Consider the following 24,303-nt stretch of genomic DNA (forward strand, 5'->3'; position numbering starts at 1 on the left):
AACAACGCCCTCCTTTTTTGAAAGATTTCCAAATAAGAATACAACTAACTTACAACACATTGGCCCTTAGGTAAAGTAATACATGTATGTTTTGGAAATTCCCCATGACCAATCAACCCATGCAGCCTGTCAAGATATAAGTAGGAGGACTGAGGTTAGTGTAGGCGGGAGCGAGGTTAAGTGACTAAGACTCTGCGCTGCATAAATACAAGGTCCACAACCCCAACCAAAAGCATAACAGAGACAGACAACAACAAGAGCCGTCAGTCAAAACAAAGAAAGAAGCCATCACTGAAAAAGGAACAGCGCTGATCTTCAGAGAATCTTTTTTTGTCTGAATTAGGACTTGCTAACTGCAAACTCTGTGAACATTTTTGTTACATTTTGCTCTTGTCCACAGTAGATCTCAACATGAGATGCTGCACTTTAGTTTTGCTTTTGGGGATAAGCCTGCAGGACGGATGGAGCCTTCCCCTCAAGTCGGTCTTTGTCACCTTCCCAGGAGACATCATTAAAAACATGACTGATACGGAGCTGGCAGAGGTGAGTAGCAGATTGCTTTTTTCCAAAACAGTTTTTTTCCAAAAAGACTTCCAAAACAGGGTCCAGCCAAGCTGTTCAGACAGCTACTTGCTTGAAGAGAGATTCATATCACAATGTTAATGTGGATACTTATTTTCCAAATTTAAGCCTAAAGAGAGTTTTACTTGGAAAAATAATAAGTGTAATGAAACGCAAGGACAAAATGTGTTTAGTACTCCAAACTTAAAAAGAGCAATTTATAGGCATCTAGCAAGACACTCTGAGGTTGTTTCATTCTGATTTTTTTTTTTTTTTTAATTTCTTCTCCAGAGTTATCTAAACAAGTATGGCTACATGGACACTGTGCACCGCAGTGGCTTCCAGTCTATGGTTTCCACTGCCAAGGCATTAAAGAGGATGCAGAGGCAGCTCGGGCTGAAGGAGACTGGAGAGCTGGATAGGTCAACACTGGATGCCATGAAACGGCCTCGCTGTGGAGTTCCTGATGTGGCCAACTATCAAACCTTTGATGGGGATCTCAAATGGGACCATCGTGATGTTACTTATAGGTGAGTGGATAAAAAAGGATCTGTATTTAATGTGGAATGAAAGAAGCACTATGCACAGAGTATTCAGAAATTTCTAAAAAGACAAATGCATCAAGTAGTGTCATTTATGCCATTTAATTATCATGCTGCTGTCCTTCACAGGGTCCTTAACTATTCTCCGGACATGGACAGTGCTCTAATCGATGATGCATTTGCCAGAGCCTTCAAGGTGTGGAGTGATGTAACACCTCTGACCTTTACCCGCCTCTTTGACGGCACTGCTGACATCATGATATCATTTGGGAAAGCAGGTACATGAGGGTCATTTCTTTGTTTTTAATTTTGGGATTTTTTCAAATCAATATCACATAGTTGCATCTTAATTTGGTACTAAACAGAGATCTGAAATCAAACACTGATTAGAAATTGATTGTTCTGTTTAGACCACGGAGATCCATACCCATTCGATGGCAAAGACGGTCTTCTTGCTCATGCCTATCCACCTGGTGAGGGTATACAGGGAGATGCCCATTTTGATGATGATGAATTCTGGACTCTAGGAAAAGGACCAGGTAATCACACATATCATATTGTATGCTATGGACACCATCTAGTGTTCACTGTAGAGAATGCAGCCAATATCCAATCTTCTCTCACACCACACCAGCCGTGAAGACTCGCTATGGGAATGCAGAGGGCGCCATGTGTCACTTCCCCTTCACTTTTGAAGGAAAATCTTACACCACCTGTACCACTGATGGCCGTTCAGACAACCTCCCATGGTGTGCTACCACAGCTGACTATAGCCAAGACAAGAAATACGGCTTCTGTCCAAGTGAACGTAAGCTTGACAGTTTATTCTACAAAGCAAACCACAGATCAGAAGTTGGCAAATATGGGACTCACGTATCTCTATCCTTGACTCTCTTCCTGACAGTTCTGTACACGATTGGAGGAAACGCAGACGGAGCTCCGTGCATCTTCCCCTTTGTCTTTCTGGGGGAGGAGTATGACAGCTGTACCACAGAGGGCCGCAATGACGGCTACCGCTGGTGTGCCACTACGGACAACTTTGACAGTGATAAGAAATATGGATTCTGTCCCAGTCGTGGTGAGAAACGGGAAATACACTGTGTTAACTGCAGAGTGCTACCAATGGCTTGTTACTTTGTTTAACCACTGCTGTTATGTCTCTGTTTGTCTAGACACTGCTGTAATTGGAGGAAACTCTGAGGGAGAGCCCTGCCACTTCCCCTTTGTGTTCCTGGGACAGGAATATAACTCATGTACCAGTGAGGGAAGAGGAGATGGCAAGTTGTGGTGTGCTACCACCGACAACTATGATGACGACACGAAATGGGGCTTCTGTCCTGACCAGGGTAAGTAAAGTAAATAAAAAGAACAAAGAGGTAGAGGAGGTTAAAATTAAATTGATTTGAATTTATTGTTATCACTCATACATAATGTTTTACTGGGTGTGTTACAGGTTATAGTCTGTTCCTGGTGGCAGCCCATGAATTTGGACATGCCCTTGGCTTGGATCATTCCAGCATTAGAGAGGCTCTCATGTACCCCATGTACAGCTATGTAGAAGACTTCTCCCTGCATGCAGATGACATTGAAGGCATTCAGTATCTCTATGGTGAGGTCATTAAACGATGCTATATCTTGCTAAATTCCATCAGCAATATATTTTTGACATTTTCCCTCATTCAACTTTTTTAAAACAGGTCCTGATCCCACTGGTCCTCAACCCACCCCCCCTACCACCACTGCTACTTACCCAGACCCTGATGAGACTGACCCCACAGATGAACCTGAACCCACCACTACACCTACTGTGGATCCAACCAAAGACGCCTGCAAGTTGACCAAATTTGATACAATCACTATAATGGGAGGAGATCTTCATTTCTTCAAAGACGGGTGAGCAAACTGATCACTCCAATCGATGTACTTCTTCTTTATCAAATAAATAGACTATCTGATACAATAATTTTACATATTAATCAACAGACATTACTGGAAGATGTCCAGCAAGGATGACGCAGGGCTCAAGGGACCCTTCTCTATTTCTGGGATGTGGCCAGCTTTACCTACTGTCATTGACTCTGCCTTTGAGGACCTTCTAACCAAGAAATTATATTTCTTCTCAGGTAATGTGACCTCGTACCAGTGTTAATCAGACCACCTACATACCATCTTCAGTAGTAATGATTCTTATGATTTTCTTATCTATAGGAACCCGATTCTGGGTGTACACCGGGCAGAAGGTTCTGGGTCCACGTAGCATTGAGAAGCTCGGCCTGCCCAACAACATTCAGAAGGTGGAGGGAGCTCTGCAAAGGGGGAAGGGCAAAGTGCTGCTGTTCAGTGGGGAGAACTTCTGGAGGCAAGTTAAAAATATGCCTTTATTTAATTCAAATGTGTGACTCTGTAGCAGAAAATTACAAAGCAAAGTCTGTATTAGTTGATCACAAATAAATTTTGCATTCCCTGATTTTATTTTATTTTTTTTAAATTTTCTTTCTATTAAACACAGGTTAGACGTGAAGTCCCAGAATATCGATAAAGGCTACCCCAGATACACCGACACCGTCTTTGGTGGAGTACCTAATGATGCCCATGATGTATTCCAGTACAAAGGTAAAAAATCATCAACACTTATGCTCAATCAACAAAATCAGTAAATAGCAATACAACGGCTATTTTTATTAATTTGTTTTAATTCTTATATTTCTCCTTTAGGCAACATCTACTTCTGTAGAGATCGTTTCTACTGGAGGATGAATTCCCGCAGGCAGGTGGACCGCGTTGGCTACGTGAAATACGACCTCCTCAAATGCACAGATGCCTCAGGCAATCGCTACTGAGATAAATGCACAGATGAGCTGGAAATTCTCTGTAATATGGTAGCAATCACTTTTCTCCACGTGCAGGTTCCCAGGAGAATGCCTCGCCGTGTTTGTGCATAGTGCCTGCTTTGCGGGGTGTGAATAATTGGCCCGCATTGATGTTGGCTAATTGTAACACATAGAGGATGGGCCTAAATATAGATATAAATAAATATAAAGACCTAGTACAAGAAAACAAATTGCCACATTTGGCACTGCTTTGCCCTCAGTCTGATTATCTGTGAACTGATGGTTATGATGGCCTAAAATTTGAGACCCATAACCACAATTTAAACAAGTGCGAGATGGATTAAATTCCAGATTTGCAAAGTAACTTCTATGTCTGACAGGCTCAGACTCTTGACAGTATTGGATTATTTTGGTATTTATAGTGATATCTAACATTAATATTATTTTTGTGTTGCAAGCTTATTTGTTTTGTATGACTATATGTGTTTTTCTTAAAATGGCTTGAAAGCCAGATACTTGCACTGGAAGACAATGCATGTCTCCTTCTTGGAAATTATTTATGAGATAAATAATTTTGTATAAAAGCCTGAACTTTCAATGCAATAAACATTCAGTGAGAACTACATATGTCTGGCATCTGTCCTTGTCATTCATCACAACACTAGTAAATATCAAATATAACTTCATACACTAATTGAAGGGGGAATTTAGGCTGAGAACTGCACAGTAAAGTCATGATGATGGCAGATTTTTAAAGGAATGAACAAAAATCGTGTGTTTCTGTGTATTACTTCGGTCAGTAAAAACAGGAACTGCAGTGGTCAGACAACAAGAAAGGAAGGAACAGATCTGTGATCAGAAAACACTGTCAACAGTTTATTTAAAACCTAATTTGCCACAACTGGTCTTTTCCAACACTGCCATTGACCACCACTCATTAGCTACTATAGGTGAATTATATGTGGATATTTTGGACATTCTCCATGTCCAAACAACAAATACAGCCTGTCTAGATGTAAGTAGTAGTAATGTTAATAATAGTAACAATAATAATACTAATAAAAACAAAATCCCCACTTAATCAAATTTAGGCTCGAGGGGGGGCTGGAGCCTATGCCAGCTGTCATCAGGCGAGAGGCGGGGTACACCCTGAACCGGTCGCCAGTCCATTGCAGCGCCACACAGAGACAAACGAGACAAACACCCACACATACGCTCACACTCACTCCTAGGGTCAATGTCCAGGGACATGCAGGACAGGCACCTAACTGGAGCCTATACCAGCTGTATAAAGATGTCAGACATTGCCAAATGATTTCACAAAGATCAAAGTTTTAAGGAGGGATTTTTAGTAGGAGGACTCGGATTAATGTAGACGGGATTATGGTTAAATTACTATTACTATTACTATTATTGGTCTAAATACAATCTGAGCCAGAGGTGCAATACACTGACAAGAACTACCCTCAAAACAAAGAAAAAAAATCACTAACGGAGAAACTTGCTTATCATGACAGAATTATAAGATTTTTCTGTCTAACTAAGCACTTGCTAACTTCACACTCTTAGGATAAACTCATATTGTGTTTTATGCCAGTCCACAGCACTTACCTTGTACTTACCTACCCCCTCTATCTTTGCACTTCCTTCTATACCTGCACTCTATCTCTGCTCTGTCACCTCTGACAGAGTCCGACTAGTGGGTTCCTTCCATGTAGTTTATTGTTAGCTTTTTATATAGCTTGTTATATCTTCATTTGTAAGTCGCTTTGGATAAAAGCGTCTGCTAAATGCATAAACATAAACATAAACACAGTGGATATTCACATGGGATGCTGTTTAGTTTCATGATTACTTTAGGGAATGAGCACTCAGAAGGGATAGGGCCTTTTCCCTGAAGTTGGTCCTTGTTACTGATACGTAACTGGAAGAAGAGAGAAACAGATGGTTAATTTTGTCTTCATAGATTGTGACTCCCAAAACAGGGTCCAATCAAGCCGTGCAGGGAACTCATTACCCAAGGAGCTATCCAGATCACAATGTTAATGAAAATAATAACTTTGAAAAACTCAATCTACTGGAAGGTTTTACAGAGAAATCAGAAATGTCATAAAAACACTGGGACAAAATGAAATCAGTATTCTAAACACAGATGGTTTTTATGCAAACTATTTTGAAGTATCCATCAAGATACTATTGTGTCACACTGATGGGGTTATGTTTTCTACAAAGTTATCTAAAGAAGTTAGGCTCCATGGACACTGTGCACCACAGCAGCTTCCAGGCGATGGTGTCCACGACTTAGGCCTTGAAGAAGCACAATCTTCTCAAGTGCATAGATGCCTCAGACACTCATTACTGAGATGTATTAATAGATGAGCAGTAATTGTCTGTAATGTTACTTCTCCCACTCTCACTGAGCAGGTGCCTGGGAAAATGCAATACAGTGTTTGTGTAATGGTCCTGTAGTAATATGTTTGTGTGTTCCAGAAAGACTTACAGATTTGCATAGTAATTTCTACACCAAAAAGGATGAGCCCTTTGACAGTGTTGTTTATTTATGGAATAGCTTCTATTAATGTTACTTTTTTGTGCCTCATGCTTATTTTTGTATAATTGTATGTAAATGAGTTTTTCTTTTTTTGAAAATGGCTTCAAAGCTAAATACTCAGGTTGACAACACATGTCTCCTTCACTGAGATTATTTGAGACCAACACTTTTGTGCTTAAGCTTTGACTTTCAATACTATAGACATGCCAAAAGAAAAACAAAATTTTGTAAGCCGCCTCCGTCATTCACCAAAATATTGCTAAATATAAAATGTAATTTATCCATCCATTCAAAAAAGGGGTTTGTCCCTACAGCTGTTCATGGGAATGTACAAACATCAAAAACAGATATTTCCACTATAATAAAATGATAATAATGGAGACAAGACAGTATGAATCTGTGCCATTTACTGGAACGTGATATAGTAATTTTGTGCTGTGGTAAACTGACATAGAAGGATCTTCTAACATGTCCACACCCTCTATAATTTGATATTTTAATAGACAGGTATACAACTTACTTGAATAATCATCAGTCTAGCTCCGAAAATGACATTTAAATGGGAAATTTAAAAGGAAATTCTACCAGTCGACATGGTAACATTCTTTTCTTACAGATGTCTTACTTTGCCCAGCTCACGAAAAAAAAAAAAATTAAACACTTAGTGAAACCCTGTCGAACATATCTAGAAACAACCTACATAAATAGACCGAGCCAGTTGAATTATAGATACAGCTATATTTAGTGCCAGAACAAGCTTTCCGCGAATACATAGTACCATGAAACTTCTCCGGTTACTTACAATGAAACAAGTCTCTATATCAGTTCTCAGTTTTACTTTCAGATGTAAACATGCATTATCCAACTAAATATGTGTCATTATACAGACAATAAATGATCAACTGACACAGTCATTTGTTACCGGAATAATAACTTCTGTACTTTATATTTTTAATGTTTCTGTATGTAATTGTTGTTATTTGTCTTGTCCACCACGACGGGTGAAAAATAATTTTAAAGCCATTACAAGCTTATCAGAAACGCGGACACCCAGCAACCCGTCTTGCGTTCTCACCCTCTATAATACCTAAATGAGTATTACTCCGCACGCCACTGGGTAATACGTCCTCCTCTAAAAACAATAGTCCACAACGAAAAAAGTTACCCATTTCTTACTCGAAACTAAAACCGGAAATTCCCTTAGTAGACACAGATTTTTAAAATCTGAACAATATATCAAGATTGGGATGAAAAACACGCCGTTTTCAACAAAAACGATAAATAAGATCCGGTTGGACGGACAGGAAGCGAGGAGAGACTCATGGCGCCCGACTAGAAAGAACCAACAATTATCGGTTCCAAATTTGTGTCCTTTTTAGCGCCTCTACACTTAAGGATACGCTTTACCTCGACAAAACACGGTAAGAAAAAGGAGCAGCGATTCTAATGACGGGAGAGAAATTGTTTTAATTTTCTTCAGGGAGATTATTTGGGCGGTCTGCCGCCGCTGAGGCCCTCGAGGTCCCCAGGCCAGGAGAGCTTACAGAATGCCTGAGTGGAAAAGAGCGATGTCTGGTGTAGAATGGCGACGCGGTGCAGGCAGGATAAAGGGCAGCTTGGCCTACATCAAACGGCTGAATTCTATAGTTTAAGCCACATACACGTTGTTCTGAATGACTTTACACTTACTGTCAAGGACTTATTGTGTCGACAGTTGTGTTTACAAGTGCAATATGTTGCCCAACCACAAACTATTGTTTTTTAAATGGAACGTGTTTGGGTTTAGCATCATTCAACAACAAAAATACCACGGTAGTGAAAATGCTGCTTCGCCTGCGTGAAGCTAACCAGCTAACTGTTCTGGCTATCATAAGCAAATGTTCTTAGGTAACATGTTACCAGTGTTTTTATCATGGATAACTATTGACACAACATTTATTTTTTCTCCCCCAAATTGGTAGATTTATCAAATGCACTAATAATTCAATGCCTGTGAGAAGAAACGCTTAACAGTTAAACATTACCATCTCGAAACTAAAGGCATATGATAAAACCCGAGAAGTAAACCACTGTTTACATTATCACTTTCAAGGTTAACGAATAGCCAGTCGAATAGTAATATGTTGACGGTATTTTGAAGCAATATGTCTGCAATGAAGTAATTAGAGTCGATTTATAAATCTACACCAAGTTAATGCATTTAACCCATAGGAGTTGAAGGCTACACAAAATAATAAATAAATTGGTAAGCAGTGCACCAGTTCAAGTTATTGCTTTCCTCCCTTGGACAGTAATATTGCTATGTTTGAAATGTTATAGTAGGGCTGCATAACACTGGAGATGATCGACGTAATGTGCAATGACTGGAGCAAAATTAACAAATTACGTGAATTTGCGCATATAAGCTAAAAGGAAATAATGGAGAAGTTTAAGAGGTTTATATGAGTGCTTACTGTTTAAAAATGTCAACAACAAAAAAACATCTTGCAGATAAGATAGTATAATTCACATATGTTTAAAGACCATGAGTACGGATGTTGTGACGCTGAAGAAAACAACGATTGAGGTTGTAGCTGTTATATTTACAATAAATTAAAGAAAATAACCAAAAACAATGCTTTAACTGCTGCTCATAGTTTTTAAGTACTCACAAATATCCAGGCCAGGAATATCTTGCAGCCAGAATATATATGAAATATCACATTACAATTTGATTTCTATAAAGGGACTGTGGGAGTTAAAGAAAGCCAAAATGCGGATACACTGGCCAAGCAATAACTGAAGTAATGATAAAAAATAAAACTTGTCTACACACTCTGGTAAGAAAGCAGAGGCTATGAAACATCATTATCAAATTTTCAAATAAAATTTCAAATTCAAAACCATGATGTTGTTTGAAGGAAAAATTAAACAGAAAAAGCAGATTTAATAAGACATTTCATGTATTGGACTAGCACCAAGCTGCATCCGGTACGTTGGAAATAAGCAATCAAAGTTTGACGAGCATGTGGACATGCTGAAATACAATGCAGGGATTGTGAGAAGGAAAGGAATAATTAAAAAGAAAATGTAGCTTCACGTAAGAGAATGTCCTTGAAGAAACATTGTGGTGAATATAAGGCCATTTAATGACCATTTGGTTGAAAAAATGAAGTAAAACAACTAGCACTTAGGTCATCCTGTGCGGTTTCATTCACAACAACTCACTAACATCTGTTTAAAATCTTAATTCACGCAAACACCTTTAGCATTGTGTGCTGTGTGCGTCTTAATGGTAACAACTGGCAGTAATGTTTGAGTCATGTTTTAAAGTGACACTTGATCTTAACTTGATGTTTTTGTTGTGGACAGTTATGGAATCAGAGGAGAATGAGGTGGAGAGCAGCAGCGATGCCGGCCCTTCCGGGATGGAGGAGCCATCTGAAAGTGGCATGGGAATGGAGTCATCAGAGGCTATGTCTGCAGACAGCAGTGATGCTGCTGCTTCTCATACACAGGCCCCAGAGTCAGACTGCCATGTCGGACAGAGCTCAGAGGGAGTTGTGGTACGTTTTTATAAAAAAAAATTGTAAAACACTAGTATATTTGAACCCCCAATTTATTCTTTCCCCTCTGTGGCCAGGTGTTCATCCCAGAAACCAGCTCCAGTACAGATGTCAGAGTTTCTTCAGTTCATCTTCCAGACTCTTCCTCTGTGGCCCAGTCCACCAGCGTGTCCAGTGTCTCCACAGTGACTCAGTCGGTGTTGGTGTCTGAATCAGCCCAAGTGCTGGTCCATTCCAGCGCTGTGTCTGAGGGAGCCATGATGGTTTCCGACTCCACTGCCTCCACCTCGTCTGATTTGGGGTCAGCTATCGACAAGATCATAGAATCCACCATCGGGCCCGACATCATGAATGGTAGTTTTACAGTTTTTTTTCCTGGTTATATCCCAGTACGCTGGGGATAGTTATTTAGAAAAATATGTCTGACATGTGAAGTTGACTGCTCAATTTCTATGAAGGTTGCATAGCAGTGACCAGTGCAGAGGATGGAGGTGCAGAAACTACCCAGTATCTCATATTACAAGGACCAGATGACGGTAAGCATGTTGTTACTGCTAATGTATTAATCCTTCAGCCTATTACGAACATTACATGAATATTTAAGTACACATGAATGTAAAGCATCAACTTTATTTAGTTTACTAAAAAGTTAATTTTTTACTTTTCTTTTTTAAAATGAGTTTGAATCCTTTTTAATTAAATTTCTACAATCTATTTATGTGTTTGTCTGGTGCAGGGGCTCCTATGGTTGCACAGATGTCATCTTCTGCCCTGTCCAATCGTGTAGCCTTAGAAGCTCTCGCTGAAGGTCCCACATCCACCTGCTTTGACCAGGGTGACCTGCAGGGCAGTCTTGAACCAGACCAGCCTGACGACCAGCCTGGACACTCAGGTTACCCAGAAGACAGCAGCAGTCAGCCTGACCAGCCCCAACACTCCCACCCCTCACAGTACATGGACTGCAGTGCAGATGGCCCAGACCAGACCGAGGAGTCCTCATCTTCATATGTGGAGTGTTCAGGTGAGGAACCTGACCAGACTCGCTCCCAGTCAGGTTTCCCTGACTACAGCAGAAATAACAGTGACCAGGACCTGCCTGGATACGTGGAGTGCAGTGGAGCTGACTCAAATCCTACCAGCCGAAGCCACTATGTGGTGGAGTGTAGTACTGGGTATCTTGAGTGTGCAGTGGATGATGAAGAACAGCCACATCATTCACGCAGTTACATTGACAGTAGTGCAGACCACCGGACCCAGACAAGTCGGCAGTATGCGACTGAGTATGGGGGAGAATGTGTTGCTGCTGCAGACTCTGAGCAGCCTGGTTGTTCCAGATACCAAGCAAGAGACGATGATGAAGATGACGAGCAGAACCAGGATCCAGATCAGCCACAGCACTCTCAACAGCAGCCCCAGCGCTCCTGTTATATGGAGAACAGCAATGGCCCTGAGGCCTCAGTGTATGTTGATGACAGCTCCTCATCAGACCACCCGCTGGCAGACACGGCTGGATCAGGCGGGCTTCCTGAGGCGCTGGAATGCAGTGAGAGCCAGACAGGGCTCTACATCAGCAGCAGTGGCACATATACCTCTAATCCAGAGCCTGAGCTGGTCCAGCAGAGCTCTTCCAGCCAAGAGGAGCCCCAAGGTTCCCAGGATGAAGCCAAATTGTCCAGGGACACGGAGGCATCAAGTGTCACGTTGGGCTCTGGAGACCAGCCACCAAACCTGGCTGAGTTAGAGGAGATGATGGAGGTAGTGATTGTGCAGCAGTTCAAGTGTAAGATGTGTCCATACAAGAGTGCCTCTAAAGATACGCTCATCAACCACATGAGAGACAAACACTTCAAACCTGCAGGTAAGGTTTTCGATTATTTGTGACAGCGATATATCACTGAGCTGACTTATTTGTTACAGTAATGTCTGATTTATTTTTCCTCTTCTAATCAGGGGAAATGCCAAAGAAGCGTAAACGAGGACGACCGCCTAAAAGTGAGACATTAGCCCGTCAAAAGGCAGAAAGAGAGGAGGCACAACAGAGGAAAGCAGCAGAGGTGAAAACTGCTGAACCCCAACAAGCTGCAGAAGAGGAGGATGATATTGTGGATGCTGGTGCTATTGATGATCCTGAAGGTCAGCGAACAAGATATTAATTTAGATGGAACTCACCGTGTCATTTTTTCAGTCACACAAATTTCATTTAACCTTCACAATGGTCCTCTGTTTACCCCCAGAGGATAGTGACTACAACCCAGCAGATCCAGATTACAAAGGAAGGCCACCTGCTATTCTGAAGAAACCACCTACTCCTATCTCGTCCTCCTCCTCCTCCTCCTCCCAAGGGCGCCCTCGACGAAAGGTCGGCCGTCCGAGGAAGTACTGTGTCTCAGACGAAGGCTATAGCAGCAAGGGTGGGTTTTCAGTTTAACAGCAAAACAAAAAACAGAAATTCCAAACTTTTGATGGCTGGGACATCATTCCTCTTCTTAAAATATTTGTTACAGAAGCAGAAAGTACTGCTAAGAAGTCATGGGTTAGTGCGGACGTTAGTGCGTCTGAAGAGGCAAGCTCTTCTGGTATAGGCAATGGTCCCGCGAAGGTAACTGATGGAGACACAGCTGAGGCAGCAATAAGCCAATCAGACTCTGAGAACAAAGACCCTTCATCCAATTCACAGCCAGAGGAGGAATTCTTCCCGAGGAAGCGTGGCAGACCATCCAAGCGCTTCTTACGGAAGAAATATAAGAAGTACTTAAATCGAAAGTAAGTCTCAGATTATTGCAGTTTTGTCATAAGTGGTATAAAAAGGGTTTCAAAACACACTAATAGCTTCTTTCGTTCCATTGTGCCCCAGTCGGTACTATAAGTCTCTCAAACCGCTCCTGAGACCTCACAACTGCTGGATCTGTGGCTCACGTTTCCTCACTCAAGAGGATTTACGTTTCCATGTGGATTCTCATGAAGGCAATGACCCAGAACTTTTTAAGTGCCTGCAGTGCAACTATCGCTGCAAGCGCTGGTCTTCACTCAAGGTCTGTAGATATGAAATGAGTCACAACATTTAGGTTAACCTCAGGTTACATGAAATTTTCCACTGTGTACTTAAAGTCGTCGGGGCTTGTTCTACAGGAACATATGTTCAATCATGAGGGCACAAAGCCATTCAAATGTGAGGAGTGCGACTACACAAGTGTATACAAGAAAGATGTTATTCGACACTCAGCAGTCCACAACAAAGAGAAGTAAGTTCCTCATGTATCATATATTCTGAAAATGTCTTTTAGGTTGTGAGATACCATGACTAATTATTTCCTCTCTATTTTACAGGAAAAGAAAAACAGAGTTGGTAAGATTTTCATTTAGTTTATATTCAAGTGCTCTCTGGCATGACTATTAGCATGATTATGATGTAAGATTAGCTGTATACATTCTTTGGCCACAACATGAGAACTACCTGCCATAGGCTGTATAGAAAAAATGGACAGCAGTCATCTGGTGTGAAGATGTTCAGCTGATGCAAAAGTACCCTAAAGTGCAATACGATTTATGGCTGCTGGGTGCTGTCTCCAAAACATTTCCGACTCCAATGGACTCCCATTCAGAATGCATTAACTTCTCTTATAAAATATAAAGTTAGTATTTCTGTGTCTCAAATCATAATGTTGTCATTTGCTAGATTCCCTTTGTCCTATCAGAGTGCCGGTCATTTTAAAAACAAGCCCATAATAAAATAGATATCAACCCTTAGAGATTGATATTTTTGTATTGCTCTCCAGCTCCACCCTATCCAAAGATGATCACTTCTTGCTCTAAAAAAAACTAAAATTGCAAAGGCCAAATGCCAGATTTGAAGGTTTAAGATGGTAGATCACAAACCTTTGGGTGACGTCACTGTGGTTGCGTCCATCTCTTATACAGTCTCTGCATGCACATGAAACCTCAGGGGTGTCTTGTGGTGTTTGGCACCAGGACCAGGTGTTTAGGGTGGGGGCCTCCATGGAGTAGACTATTCACTGTGCCTCTTGAAAGGTGATTAATTTGATCAGGAAGGTTAAAGGTTGTTCTGAGCAACTTTTGTGTTGGTGTGGGACACACTATCCTGCTGTTTGAGGTCACTACTTTTGGTGGCAGTGGTAAAGCAACATCCACGTGAAGGTTTAACCGAGAACACTACATTATGATAAGGTGATCAAATTATTTTAGCCGTCAGTGGTTTTAAAGTTATGGCTTATAAGTGTATACTTTTAATTCTACAGCAGAATCACTGCAGCCCATTTCTGCTGTGGCTGATTGCTGTTGTATTTTGAGCTGCATTCTGTAGCTGGCCAACAGTGTTCACTCTTGTTTGCGCTCTTTCAGGCACCAAAAGTGTCAGAGTTTCCCTGCCCTGTGTGTAGCAGGGTTTACCCTATGCAAAAGAGACTGACCCAGCACATGAAAACCCACAGTTCAGAGAAACCACACATGTGTGATAAGGTCAGTAAAAAAAAAAAAAAAGTACACAACTCAAAAGCAATTTCAGTAACCACTTTAAAAAGAAAATCTCTTGTTTATGACGCCTGTTTGCAGTGTGGGAAATCCTTTAAGAAGCGGTACACATTCAAAATGCACTTACTGACCCACATCCAGACTCTCGGAGAAAACAAGTCAGTGCTGAAAACCTTTCTTTGTCATTACTTGTCTGCAATAAATTTAATAGAGAAACAACCAGTTTTGACTAGAATTTGTCATTTTGTATGACGTGGGTTTGCTAATGCCTGGATGTCTGTTTGATGTGGATTTTCCAGATTCAAGTGTGAGTTTTGTGACTATATGTGTGACAACAAGAAGCTGCTGCTCAACCATCAGCTGTCCCATACCAATGACAGACCCTTCAAGTGTGACTACTGTAAATATTCCACTTCTAAAGAGGAGTTCCTGGTCTCCCATCTGGCCATCAAACACACAGGTCAGTGTGTCAGAAAAGGTACCACAGCTTATTAGAGCAGACCATGTCTATGTCTTCAGCTCTTGAATGTATAATATGTTTTCATGTTGCCTTGTAACTCTCTATAGGGGAGAAGCCTTTTTCCTGTGAAATGTGTCACTTCACGACCAAGCACAGGAAGAACCTGCGTCTTCATGTTCAGTGTCGGCACCCTGAAGCTTTTGAGGAGTGGTCAGTGACTCACCCTGAAGAGCCTGTGAGGAAACGACGAAAACCCTTCTTTACTCTGCAGCAAATAGAGGAACTCAAACAACACGATGACACACAGGATCTTCAGAACACTATAGTGAGTCTTCTTAAGGTTTCCTGTTATTTAGTGCAGGGTTAATTGGGTTTTAGCTTCATTATCTGCTGTGTTTTGTGGCATTGGTAGAAAGTGTGCCATAACCATTTTTTCCACGGTTGTTCATTAGGTCACTGTGGATTCTGCAACACTACAAGCCATGCAGAGTATGGAAAATGCCTCAGTGTCCCAGGATGCATTGGGAAACACCACTATCATCTATGAACAAGGTTGGTGAGATAATGAATAATAAAGGGTGTCTTACCACCCTGGGATAGTGTAGTGGAATGATTGCCACCTTTCATGAGGGAGACCTGGGTTCAAATCCCCTGCATGAAAGGTACGACCTCCTGTAGGGGTCCTTAGGCAAGACCCCCTTACTCTACCTGCCTACCAGTGTAAGTCGCTTTGGATAAAAGCGTCTGCCAAATGCATAAACATAAACATAATGACATGATGTATTTCTGATTTGGTATCTTGCCTTCTGGACAATTGTGAACTTTTTTTTTCAATGTTATCCATAGCTGAATCCAGTGATCTGTCAGCTCAAAATGCCCTGGATCTACTTCTGAATATGAGCAATGCTCGGGAACTAGTTGGAAACTCCTTACAGGTTCATCAAAAATTCAGCTTTGCATAGTGCATGTCAAAGATTTTAATGCGGCAGATGCTGTATGCTTACATTTAGAAAATTGTGTAACTGTGCTCTTCAGGTGGCAGTGCTGAAGTCAGATGGAAAAACAATGGAAAAGGGTGCATTTAGCACTGTGACTGCGGCCTCAGGCCAGGCCCAAAAGATTGTGACCTTCCATGTGTCTGAGACTGGTGAGACGGTTCTACAGGAGGCTTACGAAGCAGCCACCTCTGAAACAGGAGAGCTGACCCACATCGCCATTGAAGCCTATGAGGAGGGAGGAGATTACAGTGTGGTGGAGGAGCCTGCAAGAGAAATTCATAGTCCCGAATTCAGGTAAGATAACCGAGACAATCTGCTTATGTCTGTTAGGAATATTTGTCATAACGCAGGGAGGAAATGAATCAGAGCACAGACAGACATTTTAACTTCTATTGTGATCTCTCATCAGTCTCTTATCTTATTAAATTGATGTCATTGCAGCAACAGTGAGAACAGCCCCTCACAGGCTTTAGAATTCTCTGGGTCAGAGAGCCTGAAAGGTGAAAAGTTCTATGTCACTTCAGCTTTGGCAGATGGTGTATTGCAACAAGTGGAGGTAGCTATAACCTATAACTTTTAAGTTATGGTTTACAGAGGTGTACTCCTCGGCCTGTCGTGTCTCACTGAGTTGTTTGCTTTTCGTCAGCTGAGCAGTGAAGCCCCAAACTCACCTTCTGCAGTGAGCTCTCCCAGCATCAACACTAAGAGGTTTTCCTGTCGAATCTGCATGGAGTCTTTTCATGGACGTTCTGACATGGAGAACCACAAGAGGGCGCACTTGGATCCAAATACTTTCAAATGTCCTGACTGTGATTTCACTTCCACCTCCTGGCCTGAGGTCAAGGTAAGTCTCATGGCAACAGTTTCATGAATTTTTAAGTAAGGTTTTTTTTTTCTCCTTTTCTTTGAATTTATTTATTTATTTTTGTTATGTTGCCACAAATTTAGTAAAAGCGCCTCCACTGGATGGCACATTGGTATGGAACACCATTGGTTTTAGGGTTATAAAAAGGCACAATCACACTCTGAATTTCTTTACGCAGACATGCTAATTATTTCAAGGATTATTATTATTTCTTTCATCTTTGCTCTCTTCAGGTTCACATGGGACTACATTCTTATCTGCGTCCTCATAAGTGTCCAAACTGCAGCTTTGCCTCGAAAAACAAGAAAGACCTGCGCAGGCACATGATGACCCACACCAACGAGAAACCTTTTGCTTGCAAACTTTGTGGACAAAGGTTTGAGCATAACAACATATCTCCACATTAGACATAAGAGGTGCTCGGCAGCTGCTAATGTCTCTGTTTCTGTAACCTCAGATTTAACAGAAACGGCCATCTGAAGTTCCACATGGAGCGTCTTCACAACCAGGATCATCCTGCTCGCAAAGGCCGTGCCAGCGGCTCTCAACAAACCATTATTGTCAACAGTGATGAGGAGGCTTTGGCTACACTTCAGTGTAAGGACCACAGCGCTACACAACCCATGAAACTTCAACTGAGTTTGAGCTGAAAGACATTGAATGACATTTGGAATTAGGCTTCAAAACAATGTATGGTTTATGGTGGGTGTTTGTTTGTGTGCAACAGCCTTACAGGCACATCAGACAGTGATCTCTCCAGAGAGGCTGCAGGCCCTGGGACAGGATCACATTATTGTAGCTCAAGAGCAGGCGTTATCAGACCAGGTAACGGCACTCAATTTATATGCAACTTAGTGTAAAGTTATTCTATCAGATGGATTTTATTTTTCATTTAGTTTGTAATCGCTTTGCATCTTATGAATATATACATGCATTCATATTTTTATCAATCAGGAGGAAGGTACATACATCCAGCAGATAACCACCATAGATGGGCAGACTGTTCAGCACCTAATGACTGGAGATAACGAGGTGACTGAGGTAAGAGCCTTGTGATTGTTTAAAGGCTGTAGTCTGTTAGAACACAGCTAATGAAACGAACACAAGAGCAAAAGTATAATTACATTTATCTTGTTTGTTAACAATTATCTTAATGCAAAGTTCTGTAAAAGGTATAGATTTTTGCTATTTTTTTGCTATAAGATAGCCTGGGTATGAGTCTATACCTTTTTTTTTGCTCATTCAGAAGCCAAGTTTCAATTAACTTGTGACGCAAACCTGAAGCAAGTGGTTGAAAAGCCTCAAAAAAATGTTCGTGTTGCCAGTGGGTGCTGGTAGCGTTTCTGGTGGTTGTAACTCAATAGAAAAAGTAGTTTTCTTTATAAGATGTTCAAATAAATAGAAAATCCTCCGTTGGACATCCAGAAGAGGAAAATACATTGCTCTTCTCTTATGGCTCTTCTCTTACTACTTACTTTAATCTGGGCGTGATGTCACACTTGGGAAAGAAACGGTGTGCTCTGCATAAAAGAAAAATGATCATTTGATTAACGTGCGCTCTCACACTATTGTCTCCAGGCTAAATCTTGACAGCGTCAGACTTTATCATTTGCTTAGTGGGAGAATCCACCTGTTTTATGATCAGATTTCTGAAGCAGCAGCACGAAAAATGAAAACTGCAGACCCATGTCCTTTCTGGTATTTTTGAGAGGATACCACAAAATCTCTAATTAAACTAATTCCAGTTCTAGTCACATCATGCTGTCATAGCCATAAACAACATATCAGGTGTACCATCTTTACGAGAAGTGCAAAACCCACCAGGTATCTTCTTCTCTTTGCTTCTGCTGTCTTCTTCACCTAGCTTGTGCTAACATTTAGCAGTTTGCACTCACTTATATTTTCTTGGTTCCTCACAGCACATACAGATTAGCTGTAATGCCACACCCAATGAATAGTTCTTCCAGCTTCCTTTGCAGAACATACGGGCTGTCTGACCCCACCTAAGTGAGACTATAAGCATCGTTCTGCTAATTCAAAGCAGAAATCCACAGTCAAAGCGTTATGGCTGATTTTTATTTATTTTTTCCCCATTGTATGTCTTGTAAAACATTAAAAAAAATATATCTTATGGTTCAATTTAATGTTCACAACATTAAAACTAAAACTTTATCTTCTTGTATGGTATTTGGGGAAATACTAGAAGCCAAACGACTTGATTCTGAATAATTTTTTTTTCATTATCATTTTGATACCTTTTTAACTCGCCTTATCTATGACATTTTCTGTTTCAGGTCCAGTACATAATCTCACAGGATGGAGTTACACACATGCTCCCTCAGGAGTATGTAGTTGTAGCTGATGGTAACCATATACAGGTAAGTCTATTTTTTCATATGAACTCCCCTTTACTGATAGAAGTACACAATTTTAGGATGAAACATTTTCTCCAACTGTCCTGCAGATGCCAGATGGACAGATCATCCAGTATGAGCATGATCAGCAGGTGAGGCAGATTTTATTGATCTTAAACACAGTGCTGTGAAACCAACTTTGTTATAGTGAGGTATATGAAGTTAGAGTCAAAAGATCAGATTTTTAATTTAATTTACATGTGCAGATTGCAGTAAGTCATGACGGTCAGATCCAGTACCTACCTGTCAGCTCCGAGCAGCAGATCATGAATCCTGAAGACCTGGAGGCTGCTGCCCACTCTGCTGTTACAGGTTAGCTCTATGAAAAATATTTGCTTTTTCTTTTGATTTATTTGATATATTTGTCACATATATCAGATATTCTATTAAATGCAATGCTTGTGATCAGGTCTTGCCAGTTTACTTTAAAACCAACCTTTGTTTTGGACATGACAAACATAGATCATCTATATTTGATGTGCTCAAACTCACCAGTCTATCTGTCTTGTACTTTGAGTGGCTTTTCCATGATGCAGTTGAAGTTTGATGTTAAGTTGTATGAAACCTCCATTAAGAAAAGTATGAAACCTCCATTAAGAAAAGGAGTGGTGACTACAGCATCCAGATAACAAATCAAACTGAGAATCTAATCTTTGCACTTCCAGCTGTGGCAGATGCAGCCATGGCGCAAACACAGACAGTCTACGCTGAAGCTACACCTGAACAGCTGGAGCAGCTACAGCAGCAAGGCATCCACTATGATGTCATTGCTTTCACCAACGACTAGGAGTTCAAATAGAAACAATAATGAGCTTGTAGAACAGTGACCTCAACGTATTTATGCATTCATGCATTTAGCTGGCTGAACTAAAGCCATATCTCCTCCGCTGCATCATCTGCTCGTGGCAGCTGCATTATACGAGATCAACAGCTTTTATAATTCAGATTATTGCACTTAGGCTAATTTGAGCAAGGTTTGCCTGTTCTGTTATTATTGAAACTGTGTTTGTGCCTCAAATGCTTTGACTTGCAAGACAATGTTATCAATGAAAATGCAATGGCTTATACCATGTTTTAGAAAATGTTGGATATACTAGTTTTTGAGCAGAATGAAATGAAAAGGGAGTGTTTATTCTTGATTTGTTCTAAGTTATGATTCTTGTTAGAATGACACATGTTTATTGAATATTAATGTACATACATTTTGCATTTTGTCTTCTGTTGTATTATGGAGGAAATGTTTTGATTTTGTGAGTACAAAGTGTATTATAAGTCGAAAGCTTACACCAAATAAATCGCTTTGTGTATACATGCGTGTATTCCTTAAAGCGTCCGCAAACTTTCAGTTTACTCAAAACAAATTTTCTGTATCTTATCATCTCTTAGTATGTAGTTTATTCAGCTGTGGAGTAATTTTGAAGATGCCAGAAGTTGCATTGTGATCTGTTTCATGGAAACCCTGTAATGTGTCAGCAATTCCATAACTATACCACAGGAGGCTGATGCAGTAACAGGAACTCATGTAAAATGTAATGAAATCCATCACAAGTAAATACTCATTTGACACTCAATAATGAATCGTTATTGTAAAGCTGTTTAATATTATAACCCTGTTTCCAAATTATAATCCAATAATTGCATAAAAGTAAAACACCTTATTCATCTGAAAATACTACAAAAGCTAAAAGTGAAATTTCGTTGTTCTTTTGGAAATATTATATTAGATAAAGCTGCACTGTATGAAATTAAAAAAAAGCTGGTAAAGGAGCAACAGCATGCTGGAAAAAGTTGCGTAAGGCAAAAAATGTGTCATAACTAAGAACTTTTGAGACAACAAGTAAGTCAGTAACATCATTAGACGTAAAACAGAGAGCTGTGAAAATAGTTGAGTTGATTTCATCTTCCGGTGCATAGTACCATTAGAGGTCATCGAGAGGAAAATTATTTTTCCACAAGGGACAAAAGCCCAACTTAAAAAGAGCGTGATCTTCTGGCGGCACAGCATTTAAAGCGAAAAAAAAATCCTGTGGTGACAAGCGCTGCATGCGCTCCAGACGACCTCTAAAAATTACTGTCAGTAAACATTGTTCATTGCCACATCCACAAAAGCAAGTTAAAGATCTGCCAAGCACAGAAAAACAAGAACCAGAATCACTTCCACCTTCTTTGGGTCCAAGCTCATTTAAGGACTGAGGCAAAATGGGTCAGGTTCTAAATCATGGATGCATTGCCCACTGAGCCAAAGTCATAAGCTACCAATAGGCTTTTTATAGGCACACAGCTCAGCAGCTTAAACGCCACCATCTGTGATGGTTTGGGGTTCCATTACTGCCCATCATATGGGCAAGTTGCACATCTGAAAATGTACCATCAATGCTCGACAGTATATACAGATTTGGAGCAACATGCTGCCAATCCAGATAACATTTTTTTCAGTAAAGGTTTTTTTATTATCAAGGCAACACAATGACAAACCACATTCTGTGTGTATTCCAGCAGCACAGTTCTGCAATCAAAGGGTCTGAATGTGAAACTGACCTGTCTGCAGTCCAGAGCTGTGACCCACTGGAAACCTTCAGAGCAAAATGAAATGAATAAAATGAAAAAGGAGGTAACAGACCGTAAAGCAGTTGAGATCCTGTATCAAAGAAGGGATGGAAAAAATTTTTAACTTCATAACTACAACTTGTGTCCTCAGTTTGAAGAGTGTTTTAAATGAACAGGTTGATGAAACAGAGAAATGAATCAGTCCAAGTCCCAATTTATTCTGTAAAATATCGCATTTTCAGCATTTGATACATTGACTTGTCTCTATTCAGTATAAGCAGCATTAGAATTCCTGGAAAATGGCGTTGTACGGTGGCTGTCCTTCCACCCACCCCCTTCAACACGTGATTTCAAAGAGGCCAGAAATAAATAGGATCAGAAATGTGTTTAAACATTTCTCAAAGGACCACCAGTCATGTGAGGAACATGTCTTTATTTGTCCTCTTGCTGATGAACAAACGACTTCCTCTTCTTTCCTTTAAGGAGTCACCTCAACTCCTCAGAGTCTTCAAAAGTGGAAACTGTCAACAAGTGCTGAGAGTCAGTGAGGATGACTCTGAAGATGAGATTTCCCTTTGTCCTTATTCTTTTACTAGGTAAGGCTGAAAAAAAGTTTGCAATTTTTTGTTCTCAGCTGCTTGCAAATACATCGAAAGAAATGTTTGTCTTCCAGATATCCCTCATTTAAAAGGGCAGCAGAGGATTGAGGAGCTTCAGCAACACATTTTGCTTAGACTCTCCTTTCCTCCGTTTTACAACAATTACAACAAGTCTTGCTGCAAACTGTATCCTGGTGGATGTTACAAGCTGCTGGACAGTTCAGGATATGCGTGTGATTTCCTGAGAGGAAGAGTGAAAAAAACTGAGAGGGATGGGTGGATTGAGTTTGAAATATCAAATGTGCAACTGGTCGATGCAGGCTATTACAGATGTGGTGTTTTGGGAGCCCAAACCCAAATTTATAGTGACTACTATTTTGAGGTTTTTGGTAAGTATTTCTGTATGAATTATTACAACTTCACCATGATGATAGCTGGTTTCTTGTGATATTGAAGTGTAGTTTTTCTTTAGTATGTAAAAAACACTTTAGAAGGGTGAATTGATGATCTTACAATTTGCAGAAGCTCCAGATCACCACAGACAGTTTGAGCCTCCTTTGACAGCAACAATTGAAACCCCCAACAGCTCTACAACACACCATGAACCCACTGATCCTACTGTGTCAAAGAATCACACAGACAAAAGCAGGTAATCCTTCTTCAGATAATCATTTGTGTTGCTCACTGTTCAAGTAATGATTTCTGGAAGAAGGAAGTGAAAAAGCTAATCAGAATGTTCTGTCCCATCCCTTTTGTAGGGCTCCCTGGAGTTTTGCTATGCCTCTGGCTGTCATCGTGTCTATTACAGTGATGATTTTTGTCTCTGCAGTGATCGGTGCTGTTTGCGTCAGAGTCAAAACAAAATGTAAACAGTCGGGTAAGCAGTTTTCTGAAACTAATCATCCCATGGCTCTGACTCTCTGTCAGTGCTTCTGACAATAACAAATTGTTCTTTTTTTTATAGAACAGACAGCCAATGTGATGTTGTGTTGTTTTTATTTCTTGTTTTGTAGACATTTATGGAGAAACTCTGTGTGAGTCACTGAAACAAGAAGCTCTGGTAGGTGCAAAATAGGGGTCATGTAGTCTCTGTGACTCATTGTCAGGGCATGGTTGTTCTCCAGACTTCCTCTGCAATACTGTCTGGTAAATAATCTTTGTCTCCTGTAGGAAACAAATAGCATAGTCTACACAACAGTGGATTTCAGAGCTCACCAGGAACCTGAGGAGGTATATGCAAACCTGAGGGCGCACACAACTCGAGCAGGTGTCCCTGACATGGAGTGTGCTGGGATGGTGGAGTACTCCACACTTGCAATCCGACTGTGACTGGTAGCTTGTAGATTGTAAAATATGGTCAACTTTATTTCATATGCTTTACTTACACTTTACTTTTAGGAGCTTCAGACGTGTTTATTAGGCAGAGAGGATGAAACCTAACGTTACAGTTAGTTGGTTTGTGGGAAATGTAGAAACCTTCGTATTTGGAGCCTGACAGCCCTACGTCTGACAGGATTTCTTAACAATATTTGAAAACTGAAATATCACATCATCTGTTTATTATGTGTAGTTTGCAAGAAAAATACAGTTCTAACAATAATAAATACATTCATAAATAAATAAACTCTGCCATGTTGAGACTGAGGTAATGAATTTGGGTTTTCTTTGGCTCTGAGACTTTTAAGCACTTCTTTCATTGAAATAGCAGCGGACTTGCCAGATTGAGTCACCAGGTTATCTTAATATCAGTGTTTGGTCTTATCTTGGTCTTTCACATTACAACATCAGTGGCAACCTAACTCCACTGTTCTGAGAACCGTTCGATATCTTGCTCTCGGCCTGACAAAAAAGCCGGTATGTTTCTTCTTATATCCATTGAAGGTCAACTTTCTCTTACCTGTA

The 24,303-nt window shown here is 40.5% G+C and overlaps 1 protein-coding gene across 1 annotated transcript; it reads left to right on the forward strand.

Annotated features, from left to right (window-relative positions):
- Window positions 1-50: 50 nt before the first annotated feature.
- LOC140271325 (uncharacterized) lies at window positions 51-23,757 on the forward strand. The gene is made up of 47 exons (XM_072366493.1): window positions 51-543; window positions 853-1,091; window positions 1,233-1,381; window positions 1,514-1,642; window positions 1,738-1,911; window positions 2,008-2,181; window positions 2,276-2,449; window positions 2,557-2,712; window positions 2,801-2,996; window positions 3,087-3,226; window positions 3,312-3,462; window positions 3,613-3,716; window positions 3,819-3,874; window positions 7,794-7,906; window positions 9,734-9,759; window positions 9,837-10,030; window positions 10,108-10,384; window positions 10,489-10,566; window positions 10,767-11,888; window positions 11,981-12,163; window positions 12,265-12,441; window positions 12,535-12,793; window positions 12,885-13,062; window positions 13,160-13,272; window positions 13,358-13,376; window positions 14,390-14,506; window positions 14,600-14,676; window positions 14,818-14,978; window positions 15,086-15,303; window positions 15,431-15,530; window positions 15,825-15,913; window positions 16,014-16,270; window positions 16,418-16,532; window positions 16,623-16,820; window positions 17,075-17,217; window positions 17,299-17,438; window positions 17,569-17,666; window positions 17,796-17,882; window positions 19,136-19,219; window positions 19,306-19,347; window positions 19,462-19,567; window positions 19,921-20,040; window positions 22,476-22,790; window positions 22,924-23,050; window positions 23,160-23,278; window positions 23,415-23,461; window positions 23,572-23,757. The coding sequence occupies exons 1-47, from the start codon at window positions 412-414 to the stop codon at window positions 23,728-23,730; spliced, it is 7,632 nt and encodes a 2,543-aa protein (XP_072222594.1). The 5' UTR covers window positions 51-411; the 3' UTR covers window positions 23,731-23,757.
- The last annotated feature ends 546 nt before the right edge of the window (window positions 23,758-24,303 follow it).

Source organism: Leuresthes tenuis, unplaced genomic scaffold, assembly GCF_036924035.1.
Source record: "Leuresthes tenuis unplaced genomic scaffold, fLeuTen1.0.hap1 SCAF_16, whole genome shotgun sequence".
NCBI lineage: Eukaryota > Metazoa > Chordata > Actinopteri > Atheriniformes > Atherinopsidae > Leuresthes > Leuresthes tenuis.